An 18,795-nucleotide genomic window follows, 5' to 3' on the forward strand; every position below is an offset into this window, starting at 1 on the left:
GCCCCTTCCCATCTTTATTCAATCCCTTTTCCTTCTCGTTTGAACGGAGAGAAAAGAAAAAATAAAAAATAAAATCAAGAACCCTCCTTTTTCCTCAAGAAAAATTTTCCCCAATTTTTTTTCGTTGAGATTTCTTGGGCCGATCGAGGTTTGTGCTGGTTTTTTCCCCTCGATTTCGATCTGGTTTTGCCCTGATTCGATGCCGGACAATGTAGCGTCATCATCGCCTGACGCCGTCGAGGGTACTGGGACGCGATTGGATCGGGTTTTTGGTTTTTGATTTGTTTGATGTTTGTTGGATTTGATGGGTTTGGTGTGCAGAGGCGATGAGGAGGTTGAATTTGGAGGAGAATCCTGATGGTGTTGATGATGCGCATGGGAGTCCATACCCTGATCGTCCCGGCGAGCCGGATTGCATGTATTATCTGAGGACTGGGCTTTGTGGATATGGGAATAATTGCCGGTATAATCATCCTACTCACATTGGCCTGGTGAGCTTCGTTGTTGGTTTTTTGGAATCCGTTGTGCATTTGGGAAGCTTGATGAATAGCATTTGGTTAATGTTGTCTCACTGTTGGTAAATGAGATGTCTTGGTTTTCACAGGGAACTCAGTACACCGGTGAGCTTCCGGAGAGAACTGGTCAGCCTGATTGTCAGGTAAATCTTTTTTTTCCCCTTCTATCCTGGTTATTTTGTTTTGTTTATTTGTTTGGAATGTCTTTGTGTTTCATTTTTTCCAAAAATTATGTGAGCTTGAGATTCATTAATTTGATTGTGGTGAGAAATTTTTCCGGAGATTGAAAGTGTTGCTAATTAAGGCCTACTTGGTGTATCACACTACTAGTTTTACAAAGAAAGGAAAAGCCGGAGACTTTGAATAAAAATCGTATTAAATGTAAACAATTCCTTTCCATAGCGGCGAGTGAATGACCTTTTTCTTGTTTACGGTAGAGTTAATTAATTTTTGACCTTTATTGTGGTGTCTCAACATCAACACCTTTGGAGTTATACAATTTTCTAGAAGTTAAAGTAGAATGATTTATGAGATTTGTACATGATGAATTTGCGGTGATGAATTGAATTTTGTACTTCCAAGATGGAATTATTAGCTGGTTAAAAATTTGAGTTGCTTCTCATGCAGCTTTTAGCATTAATAAAATTGTCAGTACTTTCCTTGACATCCTACTGTATCAAAATCCTTCTCTCCATAGAGTAGTCTCCAATGTCTTCTTCTTCCAATTCCATGTTGTACCAGGACAACCATTTCTGAATGTGCCATTTCTTATCTTACACATTCAGGTTGTAAACTAGGTAACCCATCTTATGAGTGCCTCCATTGGCTTTATTTCACTTGAACCTTTTATTATTCTTATACTTGAAACATCATCCATTTCAGGTCTGGGTTGCTGCTACCTGAGGTAATATAATAGTAATTATGGATTGACTTGAGAGATGCAAATAATCATCTTTTACACACTTCATACTAAGTGCATCTAGAATGATTTTTTTTTTTCTCTCCGGGAAGCTTTCCAGGAATAGTAAACTCTGATCTGCTCTCATGCCATTGTTGCAGTATTTCCTTAAGACCGGTACTTGCAAATATGGACCAACATGTAAATATCATCATCCGCGAGACAAGCATGATTCTCGGCCAGTGTTGCTGAATATTTATGGCCTTCCAATGCGTCAGGTGCCTGTACCACTTGTTTTGGCTATAATTTCAATCTCATGATCTTGTTTACTTGTCGTAGTAAATCCAATGCTCTCAGTTTGAAAAGGATAATATGATTGTCTCATAAAAGACTATATTGTGTTTGTCAGGATGAAAAATCATGTCCATATTACATGAGAACTGGGTCTTGCAAGTTTGGAATGGCTTGCAAATTTCATCATCCCCAACCTGCGGCTCCTGTTGGAGCCATCTATCCTACAACTGGATCCTCTTCCTATGGATTCACAGGATCATCTATGGCAACTCCAACAAGTCTACCATTATTAGGTGGACTTTCAGCATGGACTTTATCAAGGCCACCTTATGTATCTAATAACATGCAAGGCCTCCCTGCATACATGCCTGTCACAATTCCACCTTCCCAAGGCGCTATTCATCTGCAACATGGTTGGAGCACATATGTGGTTAGCAATTAATCTTCATGACTCAAATAGGAAATTTTTAAAATGTGATTATTATTTCATTTTCCTTGGAACTTTATCAATCTGATTTCTTGAATTGAATCTAGTTAATTTGCTATGCTTAATGATGTTAAATTTCTTTGATTTTCCAAATCAGTACTTACCATGTTTGATCTTTGCTCGAACAGTTGGTTTGCTATACCATGAGATACAGAATGATCTCAGAAATGGCTATCCTGCAGGGCCCGCATCCTTTGCTGTAATCTTTTAGTTACATCTCCGGTTTATATTTCATTTTAGTTTATTTGTATAAATATCTAAATATAATATTGAATTTCAACAGATCCTCATTTACAGTTTGAATTAAATGCTTTGACTTCTCATTTATTAATTTGCATGATGAATTGGTAAAATGAAATTTGTTCTAAATGTGTACAAACATGTTAGAAACCCACAACAAAGTGGTTATTACAATTTTCAAGCTAGTGCCAATTAAATCATATCTTTGGAATAATGGGCTACCTGCCTGGATTTTAACTGATTAGCAGGGGCTTCTTATTTTGTCTTTTTGGTGTAATCTTGCGGTTCTCTTTATCATGATTAGCTCTCCATGATTTATGAATTACTACAGTAATGCTTTTATTAAATGTAACTGATTGATTTTACCGGTACTCTTGGAACATATTTGATGTCCTGACCTGTGGTTTAGGTGACTAAATATTTGTTTCTATATGGGGTTGCGGGAGAGCTGACCTATCCTTTTATTTGCATTATCAATGTCAACCATCAGTTGATTATCCTGTCTAGTTGCCTATGAACTCTTTTTAACCATAGGTCAATGCCATCATTACGTGAGATTGCAGAATATGTGGGCACAAACATTTTTATAGATTAGTATTGATGCAGTTAGGTGAGCATCTCTGTAACTGAAGGAAACATAAGATGCTGAGCCTTTAGCATTATTGATATCATATCCATTGTTATTGTATCCATAGATGCAAGGCACACACAAAAGATGACATGATTTTGGAAAGTCTTAACAAATAAGGATTCATCAAAAATGCTTTTAATATAGATTGGTTTTGAACTTCATTTTATTGATGATTTCATTTATTTCTTGAGCCCCTCTGGAACTATCAGTTTGTACATACACTAAGCAGTGTTACCAGTACACCATATATGCACTTACTGTTTATGTATACTGGGATATCCAACAGAACATTCAATAATGTTGAATAATGACATGACTGCACATCCTGGAATGACATGCAGCTATTTTAGAAACTGTCCATATGTAGGATAATCCTTTTGGGCATTTAACTTCTAGTTGAACAAAATCACAATAATGTATTCTATGCATTGGTAAAGGGTATCTATTTTGTTAGAATTATTACTGTGAGATTTGAAATGACTCTGGGAAGATGTTTCAAGTCTTATGGCACTTTGAAGTGTTATTGATGGGCTATCAGGGTACCTTTGCTCAGATGCTTTCCCTTTATGAGCATCATAGCAAACATACTTTCTTTAAAAGTATTATACGCATCAAATATGGCACTGCTGCACATTCAATACAGACCATTGTTGTAGTAAACATCTGTCAGTATCTTCTTAGTTTATGTGTTCTGGAATCTCTTTTCATGTGTTATTAACTAAGCCTCAGTTTATTATTTATTATCCAGGGCAATGCAGGGCATGCACCATCTACTGATGTTCTTGGACTTCAGATGTCGAACTCCAAGCAACACTCGCAGTCAGGTTCAAGCAACCAACCATATTTCCCTGAAAGACCTGATCAACCTGAATGCCAATATTACATGAAAACTGGAAGCTGTAAATACGGGACGTCATGCAAGTATAATCACCCAAAAGAAAGAAACATCTCACTAGCAAATTACACTGTTGGACCCCATGGGCTCCCTCTTAGACCAGTAAATCCTACTACTTGTCATATTTATTTTTTCTCTATTACATTCCTGATATTCTATAACTATCTGATGGCTTTTATCTTATTTGGTTATAAGGGTATGGCTGCCTGCACATTTTACAATACATATGGAAGCTGCAAGTATGGTTCCGCTTGCAAATACGATCACCCCTTCATGGGATACTATAACTACAACCTTCCTGCATATTCGACCGGGTTTAATACCGAACGGAATCCACAAACTTCATGGTCATCAGTGGAAACTCTGCCATCCAGAGCTTCGAGGTTTAATGACCAACAATCTGGAACCAGTAACGGAACTCAGGATGTGGATAAATCTGTGGATGGTGATCACTCTGCAAAAACTTCTCCGACGCACACTGAACCGTATTCAGAGCCTCCACAAGATCACAGCAATTGATAGATACCTCGCAAAGCTCAATTTTTGATCGATTTCATGGAAAGATTTTTCTGCTTTTTTGTCATTCCTGTCTCCCTCCTCCACCCATCGTTTTACCTTCTGCAGATCGATATAATACGGGCAATGACAGGATGCTCAATTGTCGACATGTCAAATAAAATGCAGATGAAAATGTAAGCCTTTTCTTTAAATTATTTTTCTTGAACAAAATTGCACCAATTTATTTCAAGAGGAAACAGATACTTTTGCCGGCATTTGACTCTGATGCATGCTTGATTGTTGAAACATCATCTTTTGTTTGTTTATTTTTTTTTTCTTCTTGTTTGAATGTGGATTGTGAATGTCTGATCTGGTGCATCAAATCACACCTTTTTAATTTCTTATTTCTTGTGACTTTTAGCCAATAAACAAGACATATATATCTTCAGTTGCATTGATCATTGGCTCATGAAATGCCAAATTTTGAAACATTTTCAGGGTCCCTTCAAGGATTAATCAATTGATTTAAATAAAAAAATTCCCAAAATTCCAGTACTAGAAAGTGGTAGCTTATTTTGTTTATGGTTCTTGTCTCATGTGTATACCAATGTATGTCTTCATCTTAATTTTGGTTGTTTATAATTGGTTAAAAGCAGCCGACTCTTATTCCTTGTGAATGGGAACACTACAAATAAATAAATACATAACCAAGAATTAAAAAAAAAAAGAAAAGGTATGGTGTTAATAAATGAATAAAAATAAAGCAATATGATAATAATGCTTTTTCCATTTTCATTTGTTCTAGTACTGAACAAAAAAACCTTCTCCATTAATGGTAATTAATGAGTTTTTTTTTTGGTGAAAATGAAATTGAGCGTAAGTTCTTGTTTTAGAGACATGGTTGAGTTTTTTATTTTTTTATTTATGAAATTAGTTCAATGAAAACAAAACGTTATCGGATCCATATCGGATCTCAAAATAAAGATCCGACCTGTTAAAACAGTTCATGTTTGGACGCATCCAACAATTTTTTCATGCATCGATATTGTCCACGTGGCAGCGGTCTCCCACACAGATTTGACTTTGTAGTGCACTCCGGCACCGCGGCGCCATCTTTAATAATTCTAATGCCGCAGGCCCCACCCATTTCTCACAAAGCCACCTATAATTTTATAAAATACTATACTATTAATAGTAGGTTTATTTATATATATATATATATATATATGATGCATTATATATATGAATAGTATTATTATGTTTATTAGCATCGAACTATCTGTTTCGGAACTCAGTACAAGCTTTTGACATTTTATATATTCATTTTTTTGTCTCTTTTTATCATTATTTTTTCCCCAACTCAATGTTCAAAGTTGATGTATTCTCTCTATATATATTATTGGGGGAAAAAAATAATCTGAAAATTTTTTTTTCTCACAAAACCATATGGTTGAGTGTTGTAGCTTGTCTATTTTTATTAAAAGAAATTTAAACATATACTTTAGTAAAGTTATATATAATGTTGATCAAAGTTTATTAATAAAGTTTACACTATATAAACCCTCAAATTTGTTATTGGTGCAAAATATTTCTTATATTATAATGTAGTAATATTAAATATTTTAGATTTAACAATATAAATTATATATTATACATTATAAATATATTTTATGGTATAATTATATTCATACATCAAATTAATTTTCAAAAGAATAAATATTTCAAAATATTTAAAAAAATTACAAAAACTATATTTTTATAAAAAATAATTTATTGTTTTAGTGCAGAACCTATACTTAAGGGTCATGCTATATATATATATATATATATAAAAAAAAATAGTTTTGTGAAAGTATCTGTATAACTTTATATTTTTTAAAAATAATATATTTAATAAATCTAATAAATATCAACGGTCTTTAGGTCAATTGACACTAGGCTCCCTGATGAAGTTTCATAGTTGGTGAGGGATTGATTCCACGGGTGAGGTTATAGGTCTGGTCTGTATATATGTATAATTTTTTTTAAATCATGGTGTTTATCATTTATTTGTAAAAATAAAAAAATAAAAAATAATAAAAAAAAATTTACAATAAATGAAACTATATAATTATGGTGTTTGATGGGGGTGTAAATGCAAAAAAAATATTTATATTTAATCCGCAGATCCTCACTGGCCCCCGCGAACAAACTCGGCCTCGCTTCTTCTCTCTGTCCGTCCTCGCGTTCTCGTTCAAATCCCAAACAGTGATCCCAAATTCCAGGTATTGATCTAAAACCCTACTTCAATCCCTCAATGCTTTTCAATTTCAATCGGAATTGAAGCTCTTGATCCTTGGTTTTGCTATCCAGAGAGTGTAAATTCATGGGGAATGGAAAACCGAGGAGTAATTGAAGAGATAGAGACGGAGAGAAGAATGGGAAGAGGGAGCTGCAAGTGGAGGAGCTTGAAGGAGAGATTAGGGTTGAAGGGTGTGATGGGGTGTTGTTCTGGGGCATGGGGGTTACGATCGGAGGCCGATCGGATGGTGATCGAGAGAGAAAACGAGGTCAGAGGTGAAGAAGCGATCGTGGAAGTGGAGGATCGGGTGCCGGCGGAGGAGATGAATCTGGCGGCGGCGTTGGCGGCGGAGAGACAGTTTAGAGGGGAGTGGGGAGAAGAGGAGGAGGAGGGGGTGAGCACGCCGATGAGGGTTTCGTTGATGAGGTTGTTAGAGGAGGGGGAGAAGGAGGAGGAGGAGGAGGAGGTGGTGGTGGATGAGGCGTGCTGTGTGTGCTTAGGGCGGCGGAAGGGGGCGGCGTTCATACCTTGTGGGCATACGTTTTGTAGGGTTTGTTGCCGAGATTTGTGGCTGAATCGAGGGTTGTGTCCTCTCTGCAACCGCGCCATTGCTGAGATCCTTGATATTTTCTAGAGAATTTCCAGGTTTTTTTTTTCTCCCCTTTTTTTTATTAATTTTTTTTTAGAGTTTTTGATGGTGTGGGATGGATGAAGGAATGGGTTTATCTCTGGACTTTTAATTTTTGTTGTGATTTTTCAGTTTGTGAAGGGCTTGCTTGCAAATTTACTTGGTTTTTATAATTTGTTTTTGGGTTTTTGGATTTTAAATTGAAGAGGCTGCTTCGCGGGGGGTTTATAATATATATTTTTAATAGTTTAGCGCTTAAAAGGTTTGAAATTTCTAAATGTTATTTAATTATTATACAGGTATATGAATGCAATTAAAAAATGGAGGGTTTTTTTAAAAATATTATAAAATTTAAATAATTATTTATGGGTTTGATAGACCTCGAAATAAGTTTTGTAATTTCTAAATAAAGTTTAGGAGAATATATTTCTTGAAAAAATAGTAAATTTTCAATTTTTTAGCTTAATAAGTTGTTGGAAATTATGGAAAATATACTTATTTTAATATGAATATTTTTCATTTGAATTTAAATTTAATTCATATATACACATGCATATAATTATCGAGACCAAACAGTAGAGTTTTAGATCGCTTAAATAAATGGTTGGTTTTGAGTTTAAATTTTTTTATAAATAAAAAAACATATAGTCCGAGAATTTTCAATATTTTGGTCAAAACTAATTTAGTGTTTATGGGTAAAAATCGGTGATATATAAATGAATGTTTTATTTGGTCTCGATAAATTATGTCAATGTCAGCGTGATTTTTTTATGTAAAAGCTTTTGTTTTCGGGAAAAATCGTAGGGTTTCGAATCTCGCTTTTCATTGAAAGGTGAGTCAGATTGTTCGGTGGCAGTCTGCTCACGTATACGTCCCTCGACTATCTCTAGAGGGAGCGCTTTGTTGTCATTTGTCAAAAAATTATGTATACATAAATATACTTGGTATATCCCTTGTTTACATATTAAATTGAATTAATTAATTAGCTAAGAGAGTTTGTAAAGGGCACCAGTGCAAATGTGGTGTATTTCTGGTTTGTTTATAAAGATTGGGAGAGATCAAGTCAGGGACTTATTCTTGGTTATGGTTGGATAATTATTAAAAAAAAAAAAATGGTTTACAACCTTGCAACTGCTCTTGTTTATTTATTTATTTATTTTGAGTGGAATGAACTGGTCTTTGTGTAATTTATAGTTTTGGCCTATTGTAGTGCATGATTGGACTACTGGGCCCTGCTTCTTAATGTTGCTAAAGTTTTCCAGAGTTCCTGACCTTAAGCCTAACAAGGACAAAAAGACTAAAAATATTTTTTTGTGAGTAATTATTGTTGAGAATGCAAATTTATTTTTGCTTGTGTTTATGGTGTGAGTGTGTCCATGTTTTAAAAAATTAAACAAATTAAATTGATCATCTCCAATCTGAGGTTAAATGGTTGAGTTTTTTTTTTTCCTCATAAATTATTTAAAGATTGGAATATAACATATCAGACAAATTATTAATATTATTTTTTAAAAAAAAGAAAAATTTCTTTTCCCTGCCACTATTTTTCAAGTGAGAACAGAGAGAAAATGAAAGCAAATTATATATTATTTTTTAAAAAATTAAATTTGATTTTGACCTGCTCTATATATATATATATATATGTTATTTTGTACAAAAGGAAACAAACGTCTCCAAATGGGTCACATTCCCTTCCTCACCAAAAGTAACAGGTCGATATACCAAGAAAGGGTTATTATTATTATTATTATAAATATCTTAATTAACTGCATGGCTATCATTATGTTATTAAATGATTTATTTCTCTAACAAAATAAATAAATAAAATATTACCCAATTCTATACAGAATTCTACACGGAATGAATTATTGAGTAACTACAAATTTTGAGAATTTTAATATATATACATATATATTTTAAATAAAATAGATAAACTACTGATTTATTAAAAAAAAACAAATACAATACACTAAGAATAAAAAAAAAACAAAACAACAACCAAAAAAAGTAAAATCCATAACGCTTAACGCTCAAGATTTCAAATATATTGAGATCATATAGTAAAATATTTTAATATATATATATATATAGTTTATATGTCTTTGATAGATATAAACAAGCCACTAACCACTCCATTTGAGTTGGCATATTACGGTTTGTTTCTTTTATCCGTATGCCACAGCGCCATGCACCCAACTCCAACTGCCGGTGACAACTGTACTACAATACCACCTCATCCCAACAACTCAATAAGAAAATGTCATCAAGTACTTGTTCATGTAGGTGTGTGTGTATATATACATATAATTATACATATGTACAGTGAATAATACACCAAGTTGTTGTTGCTTTGATTGCTATTAGTCCTTACATTTGGACCTCAGTGACACATCTTTTTCATTCTGTGATTATTTTCTTGAAAAAAAAAAGAAAAAGAATAACAATCCTATGACTTTCAAACTGAACATTGTTTGTATACAACTGCTTACACATGTCAGTAGTAGTTTTCAATTGTGAGGGGTCAGTGATTTCTTCACACAGTCTATTATACCTTCACAATCAGCTTCGGGAGCTGAACATCCCGACTCCGGTTCGTCCTCAACAGAGTTTGTGTTTATGTTCATGTTCATGTTCGAGTGAGGTGAGCGGAGGTTTCCGTGTGTTTGGCAGGCCTTCATTGTTTTGCAATGCTCTGCTTCGTCATCCCGGATGTTGACAAACACATCATACAAATTTTCTAGCTTGCACAAAAATAAAAATGTGACATGAAATAACACAAAATGTCAAATGGCAATAGAGAAGATATATATATATATATATACATATATATTTTTTCAGGTCTTATTTGAAAGAGCTCAAGTGAAACACAACCACTATGAGCTAGCATTGTACTAATGGACAAGAAGTTGCAGTTGGTTTGATGAAGGAACAATAGTTTCATTTTATAAGAGACTTGGAAGGTAGCCACTTGGATTAAAATGACGACAAAAGCAAACAAGAAGTTGGCATTCGAACAAAGCAAGGATGTAATAGGACTATGTACCTATTTTTGGCCTCCGAGTGCATGGTACTCTTGCTGTTTGAAATTCATCTGGAAATATACATAAATATCAATACTGAAAATGAGAAAAAGTCAAACTGAGCACTTGCGTCGCAGTTAAGAGGCGTACCAAAAAGATACAAATCTTCACTCATGTAGTACTTGATAGCAGCCTCCGGAGCGGGCAATTTTTTCAACTCTTCTGCACCGACCAAACAAAGGATATTGAACAAGACTTCATTATAAATCTGAAAAGAGTACTTCGAAAGCACCTTTAAATTTTAGATTTCAGAAGATGAAATTTAATCGCTAGCAACATGATAAATTTGATCTAATTCAAGCCATTGTTTGGCACAAGAAAGCGCATGAACAGCCTTTACCCATGTTTTACACAACAATAAATGGAATCTTATAATATAACTAAATCATAAAATACAGCAATAAATGAAGAAATGTTACCAATAATTATACCATTACAACGAACAGATATTTCTTGCACAAAGGATAAAAGAAGTAGATAAATCCTGTCTATTGTACTATGATGGTATCAACTTGCACAAAAGCAGCACGTGAGGGTTATTTGTAATGGTAATCTCACATATTATAATTTTACGTGGGTAATTTGATGCATCTTCTTTTTTCAGAAGTGTTATTTTCCAACAACGTGACCCAAGAATATAAAGCAATTCAAATTTTGAGTAGTTAATTCTATAAAAATAGGTGAAGCATATGAATTTGGGATAAAATTCCATCTATAACATAAAAAATACTGAAGGAATGAACTGGTAAGCATTAGATCAACAAATAATAACACTCACCTTCCTTCAGTTTTAAAAACTTGTCGTAAGTTGAGTATGCATGTCTCTCTACACATTCAGAAAAATGATCTGCAGATAAACCAACCAACAACATTGAGTAACAAAGTAAACATCTGGTCTTATGAAACATGCATCTGCCACTCAACTGCATTGAATAAGAATGTTTGTTTTTATTTTTAATGATGGTGCAACTGAGATGAAAATTTGCAAGAAATGAATTACTACAAAGATGTTAAAAAGCACAAATACTCCTACATTTCCTTGACTCCAGCATGAACCACATCTTTTAGGTCAGTGGTCATTTGCATCCCTAACTATTAGGAACAAACTTAATTATCACATCCAACGAAGTAGAAAATAGAAATTTTATGGAGAGGAGTAGATGGCCAAAGAAATATCAGGACTATCAAATCACTCACAGGCCATTCTTGGGCTCAGCATATACATGAAGACTGTCATGAAATAGTAAAAAACAGCAATAAGCTGTGCAAGGAAGCGATCCAACCAAAAAGAATTTCCCCCAAGTTCCTGTAAAGAAGAGCAGGAAAAGCAAAAATTGAGACTCAAGCTCAACATTCAGTAACTTAAAATGAAGATATACCTGAAGACATTATTAATTTAAAGAGAAAAGATTTTAAGTGGGTTGGAATCCTTGGAATTATAATTAATAGAAATTGTTATCCTTCTACCTTCAGGAAACAGAGATTAACCACAGCATGGTTGAGAGACGCATGAGAAAGATAAACCGGTAAATGGATAATGAATGTTACAAAGTACTGATTTGTTAAACAGATCCTACAGGTCCTCCTTTAAAAAATAAAAATAGATGCAGCTCTTTTGCGCATGTCAATTTCTCAGACTCAAGCATTTTAAATTTTATATACAGATCCTTTGACCAAAAGGATCAAGAAACTTCAGAAATAACAAATGACAGTCACTGAAGCTAAAGACAGAGAGGAAAAGATGATAGATTTCAAGCCATCTGGAATCTAGATTCAGAGGTGGTGAGGGCAAGGAACACATCCTATACATTATAAGAAACAACTTACTAAATGACAACTGGCCTTCTACACTAAAAATTTCTACATTGCATTTAAAGCAGATAAAAATATACCTCCATGATTAGAAGATGATGCAACTCGTTCCAACTCTCAGCAAAATGCACTTTTAGATAATCAGCTCTTCTCCACCAACCAAAACTCTCATACATGTGCAGAACAGATATGAAGGCTTCAAGACAACAAATACAGGTAAACATAAAATGGAAACTTTTATCATTCAATCTAACGGAATCCTGAAGATAATACTGTATCAATAAGTTTATTTTATAACAAAACCAAAGATATGAACATCTTATATGCATGTAGAGATAAAATTACTCACAAAAGTAGGGTACTCTAGCTATTGTTTCCAACACAAAAAATCTCGCGTAATGCCGATCATGGTAGAATGCATCCAGTATTTTGATCACTGACTCCTGCAAGGATATTACTCATGAATATTGATTAGCAATAAATGGAAAATCTACTAGAAGCTTGAAAAGTCTTCAAACTTCAGGAGTTCTAAAAAACATTATCAAGCAATGAATACAGATGAGTTTATAAAATAAATTATGGATGAATTGTTATTCAAGAACATACAGTTAAAGCAATATTTAACATCTGTTCAAACTTAATAATCCAACTATCCACCCTGCCTGGTGTGCTTGTTGATACACCAGAATCAATTGCTTCTTCCTGATCAATAGAAGAGGTCTTTGCAGGAAAAGAATCTTCCACAACCACCTTTTCATCTTCCTCTTGCAAGGTTGTGGCCTTTACTCGCAATGGCTTCCTATATAAACCATAAAAGCAAAAATGTGAGAAGAGAGAATAAATATCAAACAGAAAAGTTACAATAACAATGTTAATGCCAAATTCAAATATCAATTTTCATCATTGAAGAATAAAAAAAGCAAATATTTGAATTACAACAGATTCAAACATTGCTTTGGACTTAAATAGATCCCTTGAAAACCATTGGAAACTCAATCAAAACTTAAGTTTTCATTTAGTTGCTTGTTCTTGGGATGTTTTTCCTAATCCAATTTAAGATTTGGTTCTTATTCACCCTTAAATTAACAATTTAGAAGAAATCATTGTATGAGTACAATGCAATATAAAAACTCAGGACAAACAATACATTATAGAGAAATTAAAGAACTTAAAATTAAAAGGGGAATTGAATGTGTAATCAATGGACTCCAACAAAAAAAAAAAATAGAGGAGGAAAAAACACCACGAAGCACGTCAACAAAGCAACTAGATAGAAGGTGGCACTGGTATGGAATTCAATAAATTCCTCAAAACTGTCAGAATCTCAATTAAAGGTTCAGCTTTCACTTAGCTACTTGTTCTTTACATATTACTCCAAATCCAATTTACAGCTCAGCTATTCTTCATACATAAGCTAACAAATTAGATAAAATCACTTAAAACTAAAATGCATACTAAAGGGCATAAGACAACACAAATTTTTAAAACTAAAAATCCAAATAAAAACTCAACCTCTCATTTGGCTAATTGTTCTTTAGCAATTACTCCAAATCCTAAATTTCTGCTTAAGCTATTGTCCACCGAACACTAGTTACACTACAATGCAGACTAAAACCTTAGCACAACCAATTTTTATTTTTATTTTTAATTTCTAAAAAACTCAAAACCAAATAAAAACTTAAGCTTTCACTTCACTAATTGTTCTTTCGAAATTACACTAATTCCAAATCAGGGCTAAGTCAGTGTTCATCCATAAACAACCAAATCAGACGAAATCACCAAACAACAAAAGGAAAACCAAAACCCTAATTTTTAAAAAAATCAGATGATGTATTGCAAAAAACACTAATCAACAAAAACTCTCCACACAGCTCACCTGGAAAGCAACAAACTTTGAGGCTCCAAAGAGATGGAACCAGAAAGGAAAAAGCTCGATCTGGAAGACGAGACTCTTTTTGGATTGCAAACCTTCCGTTTGGCCACAGAGAGAGCCAATAAAGAGGTAGCAAAGGTTGCCGCCGGCGCCATGGCTACAAACACTACCTCCCTTCCAATTCTACTTAGACATTGAGAGAAAGAGAGGAAATCAAATTGGCTTCTTTTGAAGGCATAATCTAAATGACATGGACATGGACATGGACATGGAGATGGTGCTTGATTTGTGAATGCTCGCGAGGTGTTCGACGAAATGTCTGAGTGCGCATAAACAATTAGTAGACGCATGGAACTTTCATTTCTGTGGTGAATGGGTTTTAAATGCGTTATTACAAAACACGTGGCCACTCAGGAAGTTCTTGACGTCTTAAGAATTAGAAATGATCACAGACCCGGTTCCGTAATACTCTTTCCGAACTTTTTATCTGTTATGTTGTGATTAACCAAATCTCACGTACCGAAAAAATTAATTATATTACAAAATTTTATAAAAAATTAGTTATCTTTTTTTAAAATTACTCTTTATTTATATCTTCAAATTTCTCTCTCATACTTAATTCCAACAATAGAGTTGAATAAAATGTTAAGAGTAATTTTTAAAAAAAAATAATCAATGCTTCTTGATGTTAAAAAATGACAAATAAAAGAGAACATGGATTTGACCATGATAAAAAAAGAGAGGAGTAATTACAACAGAACCAAGATGTGACTTATTTTTAACCGTTGAATTGTTTCAATTTAATAATTTTTAAAACAAAACATAACAATCTTTTAAGGTAATTACTAATATCATGTAATAAATAAAAAATAAATTTATAAACTCATAGTTAAAAATGAGCCACGTTTTAGTTCCGTGATAGTTACACGGCATTGTGGATTATTTTTTGAAGAATTAAACTCGGTTTTTTTTTCTAATATAATTTTTTTAAAATTATCAAAATAAGTTCATGTGAAATTTATTTATCAACATGGGTTTAAAAACATCATATCAAGCTATGTTATTAATTAGGTGAGTAATTGACTTTTTAGAAATATTGAGATATTAGCACACTCATCTCTTTTTAAAAATCACAAAAATAATATTTTTTTTAAAATCATTTTTAAGTTATATCTTTTAAAAAATTATATATTTTTTTTAATTGTATTTATTTTTGAAAAAAATATGTTATTATTATTGTTATTATTATTATTAAATCTTCGTGGTTTTTGAAGCCATTAAAAATTATTATTATTTAATTTTTTTTAAGTTATTATTTTTTAAATTTTTTATATGCTAATTACTTTTGAAAACATTATTATTATTATTATTATTATTATTATTATTCGTTCAACAACTTCTTTGTAGTTTAAATAACAATAATTTCATTTAAGTACATTTGAAACATACATAATGTGTCATCAATGCATGCCATATCTTATCATGGAAATATGTATACACCTGCTCTATAGAGCAACGAATTAAATTCCTCCTACACTTGAAACAAACCTGGCGTGTCATGCATGTCATTTATAATTAAAATCAAAAATTAAAAATAAAATATGTACAACATAAATTTACAGCTTTGAAATCTCCAATAAAAAAAATTTATTCCCTATCCAATAATAATAATAATAATAATAATAATAATAATAATAATAATAATCCTTCATGAAAAGCAACAACTGAAAATAAATATAAAGCTTTGATTCTGAGAACGTGTAAACTAGCAACTTCCCACTAACATTGAGGAGGTTGCTAGTCCCTGATGTTTATGTTAGACATCATTGACCAGTTCAAAAGCAAATTAAAAATCTATAGAATTAAGTAAAACAGGTTTTATATAACATAATCTTTAGTCCAATTAGGCTTCTTCAAGCTGCATTGCGCTTCTTTTTCCTCATCCGACCCACTGGCCATACCAATACTCCCATCCGCAAACAAAGTCTTGTCCTAAAGACTGGAGTCTAGCATGGCCATTGTTAGAAGTTTCAGGAAGAGATAGCATGGTTTGCACATGTTTTCAGTGTGGGGAAAAAAATATGGATAAGTGGCTACCAAAACTAGACCATTTGATCAAGGCTTCCTTCTTTAGTTTCCCAGATCACATAACACTTCTCACTTGTAAAAGGTTCTTGAGCATGCAAGGGAGGTGAGTATTAAGTGTCTCTGGAGGCAGCTTAATTTGTCTCATTGTTGGATGATGTTCCTTTACATTCTTGGAGTTTTGAGATGTGAAAAAACCAAGTAGATTCGGGACGATTATGGTAGATCTAGCTGATAAGCCACTGTGCCTATGCGACGAAGAATTGTGAATGGCCCGAAATAACGTTGGGAGAGCTTGTTTGAGGTTCGGGGATGGGCAGTCAACTGTTGGTAAGTTTGCAGCTTGACATGTACTAAATCCCCTGGTTTATATTCTTTGTCTTGCTTATGCTTGTCTTAGTTGTGTTTCATATGCTGCTTGGTTTGATGAGGGTACTTTTGATATGTCCAAGATTTGGTGGTGGGTGTGTAGTGTATTGTCAATGGAGGCATTATGAGAGGTCCCTTTTTGGTAGTGTGGTATGGTGATGGGAGGTTGGCCAAACCAAAGCTTGGTAGTGTGGGATGCCAGTGGCAGTGTGTGGGGTAGAATTATACCATTTATTGGGCAAGGTGTATGTAGCGGGTCCAATTCCGAGAATGATATGACATAAAGCAGCGTAGATTGCATTTGAGGGTTAGATTTACTACTCTTGTTTGACCATCAGATTGGGGATGATAGGCGCTACTATAGTGTAATGATGTTCCTAGCTGTTGAAATAGTTCTTTCCAAAAATTGCTTAAGAAAATGGGATCTCAATTGGAGACGATAGTTTTTGATAGGCTATGTATTTTGTATATGTTGTGAGGAAAATGACGGCTAAGTAAGCAGCTAAGTATTTTGGTGGTAAAGGTATAAAATGGGTGAGTTTTGTTAATCTGTTGACTAATACCCAGATTGTGGTTTTGCCATTGGAATTGGGCAGGGCGGTGATAAAGTCCATGAAAATATCTTCCCAAACATGATCAAGGATGGGTACGGGGTGAAGGAGACCATAAGGCTTAGTTGTGAGATATTTGTTTTTTTGACAAGTTTGATAGGCAACAATAAATTCACGAACATCCTTTCTCATTCTAGGCCAGAAGAATACAGAAGATAGTCGACCAAGTGTAGCTTTGATCACACAGTGTCCTTCCATTGGAGAACAATAGAACTCAACAAGCAATTGTTGTGGTAAGTTGACTTTGGAAGGGATATATGTTCTTTCCTTGAAGTAGATCAAGCCATCATGGACATGAAAATGAGCAAAGTGATTAGGTTTTGACCTTATTTTATTCAGGAATTGTAACCTGTCATCTGTGTTGGTGAAGAATTCTCAAAGAGTGGATGCCCAAGGCGCAATCAATGTTGACAATTCGGCAAAAAGAGGTAGATTGACATGGAATAGGGTGTCAGCAACTTTGTTGTCACGGCCAAGTTTGTAAACAATCTCATAATCAAATCCCAATAATTTTTGTGAGCTATTTTTTTGTTGTTCATGAGTCTGTATGTGTTGTGATAATATGTTTTTTAAGCTTTTCTGATCTGTATGGATAGTTAAAGGTTTGCCAAGTAAATAATGTTGCCACTTTTTGATCGCTTCATTATAGCATACATTTTCCTCGCACACGCTGATGGAGCTAGCAGGGCGAGGACTTATCTTCTTGCTAAACAAAGCGATTGGATGGCCTCATTGGGATAACACAACACCTACTGCAGTACAGGATGCGTCAGTGGTAATATCAAAAGAAGCAGAGAAGCTTGGTAAAGCTAACACTGGGAGCGTTGTCATCTTGGTTTTAAGAATGTCAAATGCTTGTTCCGCCTTTGGCATCCATGTAAAATTGTTGGATTGTAACAAATCCGTGAGTGGTGAGGCGAAAGTAGCATAGTGATGCACGAACCATCTATAATATCCAGCTAATCCAAGAAAACCACGTAAAGCTATAATGGTGGTGGTAATAGGCCATTCGAGAATTTCTTAGATTTTATCTGGATCAACATGAACACCATCTCTCTGAAATAATGTGCCCATGGTAATGGATGCGAGGAACAACAAATACACACTTAGATAACTTTGCAAAGTTGATATTCTCAGATAAAATCATCGAAACCACGATGTAAATGTTTCACGTCGAGTCCAAATCCATGCTATAGATTAGAATGTCATCGAAGAAAACAAGCAAAACTTTTAAAGATGGGCACGAAGCTAATCATTCATTGCAACTTGAAAAGTTGAGGGAGCATTTGAGAATCCAAATGGCATAACTAAAAATTCATAGTGGTCATCACATGTCCGAAAAGCTGTTTTGTGAGTGTCTTCAGGGACTACACAGATCTGGTGATAACCTAATCACAGGTTAATTTTGGAAAACACTATTTCCCTTTTTAATTCATCTAATAACTCATCAACTGTAGGAATAGGATATCTATCATGAACAGTGATTGAATTAAGTGCACTGTAGTCAACGCAAAACCTCCAACTTCCGTCTTTCTTTTGAACCAATAATACAGGGGAAGAGTAAGCACTTTGGCTTGGTTTGATGAGACCTCCAGGAG

The 18,795-nt window shown here is 33.9% G+C and overlaps 3 protein-coding genes across 5 annotated transcripts; 2 read left to right on the forward strand and 1 right to left on the reverse strand.

Moving 5' to 3' along the window:
* Nucleotides 1-4,731, forward strand: LOC120279136 (zinc finger CCCH domain-containing protein ZFN-like). 2 transcript variants are annotated; one of them, XR_005541836.1, is made up of 8 exons: nt 1-242; nt 322-491; nt 605-658; nt 1,575-1,691; nt 1,823-2,137; nt 2,323-2,393; nt 3,814-4,062; nt 4,156-4,297. XR_005541836.1 is itself a non-coding variant. In XM_039286003.1 (7 exons), the coding sequence occupies exons 1-7, from the start codon at nt 200-202 to the stop codon at nt 4,477-4,479; spliced, it is 1,272 nt and encodes a 423-aa protein (XP_039141937.1). In that variant the 5' UTR covers nt 1-199; the 3' UTR covers nt 4,480-4,731. The 2 variants fall into 2 exon arrangements, 1 of the variants encoding a protein (XP_039141937.1); XM_039286003.1 differs by lacking the exon at nt 2,323-2,393 and having other exon boundaries at nt 4,156-4,731.
* Nucleotides 4,732-6,600: 1,869 nt separating this feature from the next.
* LOC120279503 lies at nt 6,601-7,483 on the forward strand. The gene is made up of 2 exons (XM_039286436.1): nt 6,601-6,722; nt 6,811-7,483. Exon 2 carries the CDS (start codon nt 6,831-6,833, stop codon nt 7,371-7,373), a length of 543 nt encoding a protein of 180 aa, XP_039142370.1. The 5' UTR covers nt 6,601-6,722; nt 6,811-6,830; the 3' UTR covers nt 7,374-7,483.
* Nucleotides 7,484-9,639: 2,156 nt separating this feature from the next.
* LOC120279047 (ubiquinol oxidase 4, chloroplastic/chromoplastic-like) lies at nt 9,640-14,471 on the reverse strand. Of its 2 annotated transcripts, none has more exons than XM_039285891.1 (9): nt 14,136-14,471; nt 12,866-13,058; nt 12,609-12,702; nt 12,340-12,455; nt 11,645-11,753; nt 11,226-11,294; nt 10,538-10,609; nt 10,411-10,458; nt 9,640-10,104 (listed from the first exon to the last, which is right to left on the reverse strand). In XM_039285891.1, the coding sequence occupies exons 1-9, from the start codon at nt 14,285-14,287 to the stop codon at nt 9,875-9,877; spliced, it is 1,083 nt and encodes a 360-aa protein (XP_039141825.1). In that variant the 5' UTR covers nt 14,288-14,471; the 3' UTR covers nt 9,640-9,874. The 2 variants fall into 2 exon arrangements, with proteins under 2 accessions (XP_039141825.1, XP_039141826.1); XM_039285892.1 differs by having other exon boundaries at nt 9,954-10,108; nt 14,136-14,469.
* Nucleotides 14,472-18,795: the final 4,324 nt, after the last annotated feature.

Source organism: Dioscorea cayenensis, chromosome 16 (genome assembly GCF_009730915.1).
Source record: "Dioscorea cayenensis subsp. rotundata cultivar TDr96_F1 chromosome 16, TDr96_F1_v2_PseudoChromosome.rev07_lg8_w22 25.fasta, whole genome shotgun sequence".
Classification (NCBI taxonomy): Eukaryota; Viridiplantae; Streptophyta; class Magnoliopsida; order Dioscoreales; family Dioscoreaceae; genus Dioscorea; species Dioscorea cayenensis.